Source organism: Xenopus tropicalis, chromosome 6 (genome assembly GCF_000004195.4).
Source record: "Xenopus tropicalis strain Nigerian chromosome 6, UCB_Xtro_10.0, whole genome shotgun sequence".
Classification (NCBI taxonomy): Eukaryota; Metazoa; Chordata; class Amphibia; order Anura; family Pipidae; genus Xenopus; species Xenopus tropicalis.
Genome location: NC_030682.2, coordinates 134,003,995 through 134,016,321, shown reverse-complemented (window position 1 = coordinate 134,016,321; position 12,327 = coordinate 134,003,995). Strand labels below are relative to the sequence as shown.

The window sequence follows — 12,327 nt, the reverse complement described above, 5'->3', positions numbered from 1 at the left end:
CATTTATCGCAATAAATTCAAGCTGGGCAACTATGCCAACGCCATCCATTGTTTGGTACTTGGGTACCAGGCCTGAAGTACTTTCATCTCATACAAGTCTATTACAAAGCAGGCACTTTAGACCTGCACTTTGTGTTCTTCAGTAACTTCATAGAAATAATAAAACAGTGGGATTATACCTGGATAGATGATTCCATTAGACACAGTAATGCATCCTATCTACAAGAGATTACAAAAATGTGCCCCACTTAGTGCATAATCCCCTAATCGCTTAATATTACACGCTCCTTGCTTTCCCATTCCCTACAATTTTACATGTTATAGATGTTCAAGATCAATTTAGTAAAATAGGCCCTTTAGCATTTTGGGTCCGGTGCATAATCTCTAGTTAATATCTGCAATTCTTCATCCTCTCCATTTCCTGTATACCAATAACTAGTTGCATGTACTAAATAAAAAAAAATGTGCACAGCATTTACAAAAATGAAGGGATACTGAGCCTTCTTGGTGCAATTACTCAAAATAATATACAGGTATAGAATCTATTTTCCAGAATGCACAGGACCGGGGGTTTTCCAGATAGGGGGGTCTTTCTATAATTCTGATCTCCATACCTTATGACATGAAAGGGGAACTCCACCCAAAACTTAAGCTTTTTGAAAATCAATAAATCAATTAACAAATATACAGCCATTTCAGGATTTTTATTGTAATAATATGGTTTGGAACAGTTACCGTAGTCGACTGTCCTCAGCCTGCATCTTTCAAATCCCACAGTTCCCTGCACATGTGATATCAATAAGGAAAGGAACATCCTAATGCAATGCATTGTGGGTTATGTAGTTCCTACATGCTGTCTGTAAACTGTGGAAAAGTTGTTACAATTTGTAACATCAATGTTTTAGTCTCTCCTCCCCTGCCAGGATTTCAAATGATGCAGAAAGAGAAGAACTGTTTTGATTTCAGCATATATAAATGGTATTTATTCAAATTTTTTTAAGGACCAGATTGCAGTGATAGGTATTTAGGGGTTTCTGTATTGTGTGGGTCTCTTTTACACTTTTTCGTTTAGAAGCCGGAGAATCAATTTTTATTAATTAGAATTATTTGTTTTTAATGGATTCTACAGGGGATGGCCTTCCTGTAAGTCAAAACTTTCTGTATAACAGGTTTCTGTATAAGGGATCTCACGCCTGTATTGCAAAGCTACAGATGCAGAATGATTATTTGCTGTATCACTAAATTGGTGGCAAAGTGTAGTCATCTGCAGTGATGTGCATCTGTGTTACCATCCAATACAATTTAGGGGATTGGTGGACAGTCTGTGCTACGTGAGACTGACAGCTAAGCAATGGACTATGAAATACATAACATGTACTAAGAAGCTTGGGCAATATTTGTTCTCTAACGTCAAACTAAAATCCTATCCTGCAAATAAAGCAAGTGAACAGGAAAAATGAAGTGCAGGAAGATCTCTGATGTTCGCATGAAGAGTGCTCTTGATTAGCTAGATTGATTTTACTTGTCCCGTGTGTTTTTGCCCACATTATCCTCTGCCACTTAGGTGCCATTAAGATGCTGTTTTATCAACAACATAATAAATACAGGAAAGAAAAAAGTGGTGTTTTGGCTCTTCAGTTCAGCTCCTGATCATTTTATTTACGTTGCTAAAGGAGAGGCACGAATACAAATTGTTTATAATGCCAACAAAGCCTCACACCGCTTGCAGTGTTTATTATGACATATGAATTATTCAGGTTGAAGCCTATATCAAAAATAGAAGAAAGGATTTATAAATGTAATTATAGGCTACATTTCAGTCTCATGCAATGGCAATGAAATGTGACATCAATGGGCAATAATCTTGCTTTGTCCAAGGTTTATAAACAACATGCTATATGTACCCCCATAATACAGGCTATTCTTCTAAAGGCAATATAAAAGGGGCATATGGTATGAAAATCAATAATGTGCCCGTAGTCCTGCCCATCTATCCCACTCCCTGTCGCCTTCTTTCCAGGCTGTGCAGGGGCGCTAGAGGCACTCAGCACTGTAGGGTAGGAACCAATCAGCAGCTACACTGACCTGATAGGGAACTGAAGCCTGTCTTTATTTGTGTTAATGCAAGGATGTGATTGGCTATGCCCCCTACTGTGCATCTGGCAGGGACCGTTAGAACACGCTCACCAATCACAGACAGGGACCATAGCCGATCTATGGGAAGCTCTACTAAAAGGGCCATTTTTAATCATATTGACCATTTTGAGCCCAGATTGAAACAAGTACCATATAGTATTCATTATTGACTACAAAGTTGGAGGGGTTTTTAGTTAATGCTGTATGTCTTCTTTAATAGTGTAATATACAAAATATAAGAGACGGTCCGTTCGTGGATTAGTAAATCTCCCCCTTAGTGTCAGCTCTAATAATGATACTTTTATACTCTCTCTTCTTTTTCAGAATCCAAATCCAGAGACTGAGAAACCCCCATGCAATGCTCAGGAGCTGGAAGAATGTGACTTATTTCTGGAAGACAGTACGAGTTTGTGCAGATTCGACGGTGCACGTCTGAAGGCCACACATGTGGTAAGAAATTATACAGCAATATGTGCTTTCTGTTTGAAATGCAGTTCCTAGTAGATTCAGTACATGGATTCAATTCTGCCTTGGGCCTGCCTGAAGCCTTTTAAAGAAGAATAGATATAATGAGCATCAATCAATATGAAGTTCCCTTTTGTTATCAGCCCCTTTAATGGGCTCAAAACTGTGCATACCAAAATGATGAAAACAGCAGCACTCCGGTTGTTTTGAAAAATGTGAATCTTTACTCAAGTGCCAAAAGAACACGTTTCGGGCTTCAATCCAGCCCTTTAACAAGCCTTTATCAAAACTGTGCATACCATAACCCTATTTTCTTAGAACATGCAGCATGCTCGGGCACAGGGGAGCCCTGTAGTAATACTTACATTTAGCAGGTGTTAAGCAAAGGGTTCTCACTGCTTCTTGTACTAATACGCCCTCCTTCTTCCACCTATGCAATAGCTGGTAAGTGTATGTGGTTGCCTATGTCGCACACATGTGCTTCCCTTTATGTGCACCTTGCACCCAAATGCACACCTCTACATTGTACAGCTCTCCCGGAACCGGGCAAAAAATTCAGTAATTGTACTGAAATGACGTTTTTTGCACTAGAATTGTGTTACTAGAAGAAGGTAGATATAAATAATATAATAAAATATGTTTTTATTTTGATGATGGTATCCATTCCCATTTCAGTATTCCATTAAGCGACGCATTATACACCACCCCTCTCCTCTTAGCCAGTTATATATATCTGCCTATTTCTATTCCAAGCTACTGAAAAGAAGAGCAAACATAGGGGGGGGGGGGGCATGTTTATCATAAGAGCTTCTCCTCTCTTAATGCATTCATTGTCTGTTTCAGTCCAAGAACAGGTCTGATCAATATGGGCCAATACACATCGCCGTCTTTGTGTGCTTTAGATTTCTTATTTGATTTTGGTTCAGTCTGAGCAATGTGGGCTAACACAAGTGGCAAGAATGAGTCCCCCCCTCTTTGTGAGCTTTAGATTTCTTATTTGATTTTGGTTCAGTCTGACCAATATGGTGTCACAGCCAGGGCATGCACTTCAATTTTTCAAGGTAATACTGTTTATTGAGTGGAGATTTGTTTTTATGAAGGCAAAGCATTTTGCAGGGTAGAGAAAATTTACTGTATTATTTTATTATGCCTGTAGATATAAACTGTGCAGCTCGTCACACTGTAACAGTGAGCTCAGTGATACACGAAACCTTTCTGTACGTTGTTTGACTCCTCAACCTCATTTCATGGATGTGGCGAACCATTTTCTCAGTGTAAACAGATATTCGGGTGAAACCATGTTTATCTGCCCTGGACCAAAATGTATGTCATGCCTTGTCAACCCTGTGAAAGGCTCATACGCTAGATGTGTATTGAGCATAGATAGATATGGATATTTATTGAGCATATGTTTTTATAGATATACATTGAGGTATATAGTTTTATATATATATATATATATATAATATATAAAAGAAATATATATATATAGAGAGAGAGATGATATATTGAGAGATATTGAGATATATTGAGAGATATTGAGAAAGGTCCGAGATGGGGACCGAAACGTCGGGCTGTTTTCTTTTTAATGATGCTAATTAAAAGTTTTTTTTTTTTTCTTACTAAAAATACCTGGTTTGCATCTATATTTTGATTTTGTATATATATAGAGCATAGGTTTATATATACAGGTCCTTTTCAAAAAATTAGCATATTGTGATAAAGTTCATTATTTTCTGTAATGTACTGATAAACATCAGACTTTCATATATTTTAGATTCATTACACACAACTGAAGTAGTTCAAGCCTTTTCTTGTTTTAATATTGATGATTGTGGCATACAGCTCATGAAAACCCAAAATTCCTATCTCAAAAAATTAGCATATTTCATCCGCCCAATAAAAGAAAAGTGTTTTTAATACAAAAAAAGTCAACCTTCAAATAATTATGTTCAGTTATGCACTCAATACTTGGTCGGGAATCCTTTTGCAGAAATGACTGCTTCAATGCGGCGTGGCATGGAGGCAATCAGCCTGTGGCACTGCTCAGGTGTTATGGAGGCCCAGGATGCTTCAATAGCGGCCTTAAGCTCATCCAGAATGTTGGGTCTTGTGTCTCTCAACTTTCTCTTCACAATATCCCACAGATTCTCTATGGGGTTCAGGTCAGGAGAGTTGGCAGGCCAATTGAGCACAGTAATACCATGGGCAGTAAACCATTTACCAGTGGTTTTGGCACTGTGAGCAGGTGCCAGGTCGTGCTGAAAAATGAAATCTTCATCTCCATAAAGCTTTTCAGCAGATGGAAGCATGAAGTGCTCCAAAATCTCCTGATAGCTAGCTGCATTGACCCTGCCCTTGATAAAACACAGTGGACCAACACCAGCAGCTGACATGGCACCCCAGACCATCACTGACTGTGGGTACTTGACACTGGACTTCAGGCATTTTGGCATTTCCCTCTCCCCAGTCTTCCTCCAGACTCTGGCTCCTTGATTTCCGAATGACATACTTTGGACCACTGAGCAACAGTCCAGTGCTGCTTCTCTGTAGCCCAGGTCAGGCGCTTCTGCCGCTGTTTCTGGTTCAAAAGTGGCTTGACCTGGGGAATGCGGCACCTGTAGCCCATTTCCTGCACGCGCCTGTACACGGTGGCTCTGGATGTTTCTACTCCAGACTCAGTCCACTGCTTCCGCAGGTCCCCCAAGGTCAGGAATCGGTCCTTCTCCACAATCTTCCTCAGGGCCCGGTCACCTCTTCTCGTTGTGCAGCGTTTTCTGCCACACTTTTTCCTTCCCACAGACTTCCCACTGAGGTGCCTTGATACAGCACTCTGGGAACAGCCTATTCGTTCAGAAATTTCTTTCTGTGTCTTACCCTCTTGCTTGAGGGTGTCAATGATGGCCTTCTGGGCAGCAGTCAGGTCGGCAGTCTTACCCATGATTGCGGTTTTGAGTAATGAACCAGGCTGGGAGTTTTTAAAAGCCTCAGGAATCTTTTGCAGGTTTTTAGAGTTAATTTGTTGATTCAGATGATTAGGTTAATAGCTCGTTTAGAGAACCTTTTCATGATATGCTAATTTTTTGAGATAGGAATTTTGGGTTTTCATGAGCTGTATGCCACAATCATCAATATTAAAACAAGAAAAGGCTTGAACTACTTCAGTTGTGTGTAATGAATCTAAAATATATGAAAGTCTAATGTTTATCAGTACATTACAGAAAATAATGAACTTTATCACAATATGCTAATTTTTTGAAAAGGACCTATATTGAAAATGTATGTCATGCCCTGTTAACCCTGTGAAAGGCTCATGTGTTTATGGGATCATTATCCAGGAAACCATTATCCAGAAAGATCCAAATTACGGATTGGTCATTTCCCATAGACTCCATTATAAACAAATAATTCTAATTTTTGAAAATGATTTTTAGCAGACTTAAGGTATGGAGATCCAAAGTACGGAAAGATCCCTTATCCAGAAAACCCCAGGTCCCAAGCATTCTGGATAATAGGTCCCATACCTGTACATTAAGCATAGGTATATACCGTTATACATTGAGCATAGGTATGTTTATATGTATATATATATATATATTTCAATCCAAATGGTGTCCGCACTCCAAGGCTCAATATTCTGCGGGGTGCTTAGCCAAAATTATGTGTGCATAGAAAATAATCATCTGTGGCCAGCACACCCTTCAATGTTTCATCAAAATTTTTTTTATTGCAGATATATTGTTAAAACCAACGTTTCGGCCCTTGTTAGGACCTTTATCCTTGAGAAAGGTCCTAACAAGGACCGAAACATTGGTTTTAACAATATATCTGCAATAAAAATTTTTTTGATGAAACATTGAAGGGTGTGCTGGCCACAGATGATTATTTTCTATATATATATATATATAATATCATTTATATCATTTATGTGTGTGTAATGTGCGTCATGCCTTGTCAACCCTGTAAAAGGCTTGTGTGTCTGAGCTATATAGATATAAATTGAGCATTGGTATATATAGATATATATTGAGCATAGGGCACTACTGAATATTTGTGTCACAGAAAAATACTGGTTATGCTGCTAATCCCGTGAGAGGGAATTTTCATTACAATGTTTATGCCTAGTCTAAAATTTGGCAGCTGTTTACCAGATTAACTCTTTGAAACCATGTAGAACCCTTACTTCAATCAGGCTGTCCTGCACCTGAACTTGCCTTTCCTTTCTATAAAGCCAACACCGGATGGTGTTCCAGCACATTTACACAATAAAAAGATTCCCCTTATGATCTGTACAGTTCTGGAATCCATTATCCAGAAAGCATGTTTTGCAAAAAATTACAAATTCCAAGAAGCCCATCTCATATCGACTCTATTTTAATGAAATAATTAAAATTTTTTAAAAATATGGTTTCCTTTTTAAAAACCGTTCCTTGTACTTGAAAGCCGGAGCGTTGCATTCCGGAGCAGTTAGTCACCCGTGGTAGCAGAGATCTATCGTGGGCAACTAACTCTCTCCATGGGCCATCAGCACAAAGGGTTTATATAAAGTTTAAAGGGGACATAAATCTTCATTTTTAACTTTCCGCTAATTGTTTATATGCTAAATAAGAAGGCAGTTTGATTTTTTTTTTTTATTACTATACCTTTTGGGTCCCACATCTTGTTTTCCCTGCCACCCGCGCTGAAAGCCATGCAATCACCTGCCCACGCTGACACCCACACAACCCCTGCCCACCCACACTGGCACCCACACAACCCCTGCCTGTCCACACTGGCACCCACACAATCCCTGCCCCCCTCACTGACACCAAAATGATCACACATCTGCCTGCCCTGAAACCCACACAATCGCCTGCCCTGCTGCCCACTCACACTGTGAGTAAATTAATAAAAATAACTGTTCAAAAGATGAAATAACAACAAGCTTAAATAAAATGAATAAAACAATTGTAATACTCATTTTAACCAACAAATTGCTTTTAAAAGTGCTGTTTCTTGAGTGATTTTACTGACATGTGTGGGGTTAATGGAGTGCTCATACAGTGATCTTACTGGGGGCTGTTAAAAATAATTTGGTAAATATTATCCATAATAGAAAAATGTTATAGTTTTCAAAGGTTTTGTCACTGGATTGCACAGCTCTACTCTGCTGTAGGGATATGATAAAGAGAGACGTAGGGAGGAATTCGGGTTTTGGCCGCTAATACAGAGTAGAGGCTGTCAGTAAGGCCTGGCCTGTATTTTACCAGCCTTGGCAAAAGAAAAATCACGTGCCAATGCCGGGGCTGTTATCATAAATTTTCCGGCAATGTATTTGCCAATAAATTTGTAATACCTTTTAACTGCAATATTGGAAGAAAGATGTTATAGAAAGATAGGATTAACTGGGCTGTACATAAAGTACAGAGCGAAGGGATAAGCGTGAAACCCATTATTTCTTCAGTCTAAATTTTGACATGCAAAGACCGTAGGATCCCTTATCCGGAAACCCATTATCCAGAAAGTTCAGAGTTATGGAAAGGCCATCTCTTATAGACTCCATTATAAGCAAATGATTCTAATTTTTAAAAATGATTTCCTTTTTCTCTGTAATAATAAAACAGTACCTGTACTTGATCCCATCTAAGATATAATTACCCCTTATTGGGGCAGAACAGCCCTATTGGGTTTATTTAATGGTTAAATGATTCCCTTTTCTCTGTAATAATAAAACAGTACCTGTACTTGATCCCAACTAAGATATAATTACCCCTTATTGGGGGCAGAACAGCCCTATTGGGTTTATTTAATGGTTAAATGATTCCCTTTTCTCTGTAATAATAAAACAGTACCTGTACTTGTTCCCAACTAAGATATAATTACTCCTTATTGGGGGCAGAACAGCCCTATTGGGTTTATTTAATGGTTAAATGATTCACTTTTCTCTGTAATAATAAAACAGTACCTGTACTTGTTCCCAACTAAGATATAATTACTCCTTATTGGGGCAGAACAGCTCTATTGGGTTTATTTAATGGTTAAATGATTCACTTTTCTCTGTAATAATAAAACAGTACCTGTACTTGATCCCAACTAAGATATAATTACCCCTTATTGGAGGCAGAACAGCCCTATTGGGTTTATTTAATGGTTAAATGATTCTCTTTTCTCTGTAATAATAAAACAGTACCTGTACTTGATCCCAACTAAGATATAATTACCCCTTATTGGGGGCAGAACAGTCCTATTGGGTTTATTCAATATTTTTTTTTGATTCAATAATTTTTATTGAGTTTACAGATAAAAGCAACATAAACTGGGTTGACATCTGAGTTTGTTGTGTTTATACAATAAAAAATGTGTTCGTATTTTCAAGGCACATTGCTATGTTTTTTGTATTTGCACAAAGTTTTATACATATTTCGTAAAAAAATTCACGTAGTATGACATAGGTTGGTAATGCAAGACACCGTGGTCGTTCGGAGAAATTTGGCCTCTGTATAGTGGGTGTTTGTGTATACTAGTTCTCAGTGTGTTGTTGTTCGGGGATTTTCAAGCCATGGGCCCCAGACTTTGTCGTATTTGTCTGGGTGCCCTCTGTTTTTATAGGTAATTTCTCTATAGGGGAGTGCTTGGTTTACGAGTGTCCTCCAGCCGTTTAGGGCTCTGGCACACGGGGGAGATTAGTCGCCCGCGATTAACTCCCTGTTCGCGGGCGACTAATCTCCCCGAGTTGCCTACCCCTGCCATCCCACCGGCGAACATGTAAGTCGCCGGCGGGATGGCAGACGCGGCGGGGCGATTTCCGGAAATCGCCGAAAAAGACTCGCGAGTCTTTTTCGGCGTTTTGCGCTTAGGGTTGGGGATTCAGTTGATAACCATTTACTCGTTATGTGTTTGTGGGCTATGTGGAGGAGTTCGGTTATTGCTGTTCTTTTGTATGTATTTGGATACAGGTGTTCATGGATGGCCAGTAGGCACACATTAGGGTCTAGTGGTACTGGGGAACCCATCATGTCATGGATGAATTGTGTTATTTGTTTCCAGTAATTTATGAGGATTGGGCAAGACCATATTAAATGGTAGAAGTGGGGGTTATCTGAGCGACATCTGGGGCATATTGTATCTGTGGTTTGGCGAAAGTGTTTGAGAGTTAGAGGTGTCAGATATGCTCTATGTAGTATATAAATCTGGATTGTTCGTTCTCTTGTATATGGGGAGGCATACTTAGGGGATTCTAGGGCTTCTTCCCATTCTTCCTGGTCTCTCCGCCCAGTGTTGTCTTGCCAAGCTGTTTTGGAGGGGTTCGTATGCACAATAGTATTGGGGTTAAGGAGTGTATTAAGGCGTGTCGTAGTTGTAGGTAGCGAAATAAGTAGTGATTGGGGAGGTTGTATTCTTGTTTTAGTTGCTCAAATGATTTGATAGTGTTGTGGTCTAGGACTTGACCCAAGCACCAGATACCCTTCTCTTTCCAGAGCACAGTGCCTTGCATTGTACAGCATTCAGGTAGAGTACGATTTTCCCAGATTGGAGTGTAGTGCTCTATCACTCCTGTTTTGTGAGGCACAAGTTTATTAGCTTTATCCCATAGTCTAAGTACCTGTACCATGAGTGTATTGGTTGGTCTAGGGGTGGGGCAACCCGAGTATCCTTTGAGCAAGTGGTATATCCTATCCCTTGTGGGTATTGGGCCAGTGAATCCCATTCGTTTGGCACTATGCTGGCTCTGTGTGTGGAACCAGTGGGAGATTTGCGTTAGTTGGGAGGAGATGTAATATAAATGGAAGTGGGGGAGAGCTAGGCCTCCTGCTGTAGTGGGCTTTCGTAGCAGTGCTAGTTTGAGTCTGGGTCTAGTTCCTTTCCAGATTAATGTGAGGATCTGGGATGTTATTATTTGGAATAGTTTTTGTGCCAGGAATATGGGTGAGTGCATGATTATGTACAGTATTTTAGGGAGTAGTGACATTTTCACTAGGTTCACCCTGCCAGCAATTGGGAGAGGTAAGTTTCCCCAGGTTTTTGTTTTGTCCCTTACATATTTTATAAGGGGGTGCATATTTTCCTGTATATAGTCGCCTGGGTCTCTTGTGATGTTGATGCCTAGGTACTTAAAAGTATTGACTATTTTTAGTGGGTGATCTAGGGGTGGTCTATGTTCTCTGTCCCTTTTGATGTAAAAGGTATTGGACTTGGTCCAATTAATACGTAGCCCAGAGTACTGGCCTATTTCTTCAATTATTGTGAGTGCTTGGTTAAGGGATCGGGTAGTGTCTTTTAAGAACAGGATCATGTCATCAGCATATAGGCCAATTTTGTCTGTGTACTCTGCCACTCTCATTCCCTCTATCTGGTTGTCAGCCCGGATTTTAGTTGCCAAGGGTTCGATAGCCAAGGCATATAGGAGGGGTGAGAGTGGGCATCCTTGCCTTGTTCCTCTACTTAACAGAAAGGGTTCAGATGTCCACCCACTAGTGGCTATTCTGGCTTTAGGGGAGCAGTATAATAGTTTGACCCATTGCACGAATTCTGTGCCGCTGCCTATTTGTTCCAGTACCGCCCATAGGAATTTCCACTCCATGGAATCAAAGGCCTTGGCCGCGTCTAGCGAGACCAAGGCTTCGTCTTTTGCATTTACCTGGTGTGCCTGGATTATTTCATAAACCCTTCTTATGTTGAGTGCTGTGGATTTTCCAGGCATAAAGCCTGTTTGGTCAGGGTGTATGATCTTGTGGATTACTAAGGACAGTCTTTTGGCTAAGATTTTTGCCAGGATTTTAACATCCGTATTTAATAAAGAGATAGGTCGGTAGGAGCTGCAATCTAGTATGTCTTTTCCTGGTTTTGGTATCAGTATGATTAATGCCTCTGCCATAGAGGGTGGTAAAACGCCTTGCGTTTTGGCTGTGCTATATATCTCTAGGAGTTTCGGGGCCAAGTAGTCTACATGTCGTTTGTATATTTCAGATGGTAGTCCATCTAGACCTGGGGTTTTCCGATTGGGCAGTAGGGATATAGCTGTCTTGATCTCTTCTAAAGTAATAGGGGCATTAAGTATTGTTCTGTGTGCTGAGGTAAATTTCGGGATGTGTATTTCAGATAGAAAGGACTGGGTTTCTGTTTGTGAGAAGAGGGAGTTGGTACTGTATAATTGTTGGTAGTACCATTGGAACCGTGCATTTATTTGCTGTGGGTTTGTTAGTATTTGTCCTGTCTCATCCTGTATCTGAGTGATTACTGGGGGTGTACCATTTGCTTTGGCTATCTTTGCTAGCAGGGTCCCTGTGCGATCACCATGTTCTAGAAAGTTTTGTTTTGCAAAAAATAGTTTGCGCTTGGCTTTTACTTGTAAGTAGTTATTGTATTCTCTTTCTCGTAGCTTGAGCTGCTCATAGTTGTGAGGGGTAGGGGTCTGAGTATGGATCACCTCAGCTTGGGTCACCTGGGAGCTTATACGGAGCTCTGTAGCTGTGGTAGTGCGCTTAATAGCAGTTACTTGGGCGGTTAGAGAGCCTCTCAAGTGTTCTTTAAAGGTTTCCCATAGCAGTAGGGGATCAGTGTCTGGGGTTTGGGCCTCTAGGAAGATGGACCATTCATTTTCTTGCGTTTCTATCTCAGGGAATAGGTTTAACCAATAAGCATTGAATTTCCAAAAGGGTAGTGGTTTGTTTTCGTACCAAGTGAGAGTTATAAGGATGGGGGAGTGATCGGATATTCCCCTGGGCAGGTGTTCCGCCTGGGGTGCGA

General features: G+C 40.2%; 1 protein-coding gene across 2 annotated transcripts in view; it reads left to right on the top strand.

The window, feature by feature from the left end:
- The window catches only part of nudcd1 (NudC domain containing 1), a 121,271-nt gene that overhangs the window by 87,068 nt on the left and 21,876 nt on the right, over positions 1 to 12,327 (top strand). Inside the window, exon 8 of one of the 2 annotated variants that reach the window (XM_031903384.1) lies at positions 2,467 to 2,586. In XM_031903384.1, coding sequence (XP_031759244.1) covers positions 2,467 to 2,586 — 120 coding nt within the window. 2 annotated transcript variants of the gene reach the window in all.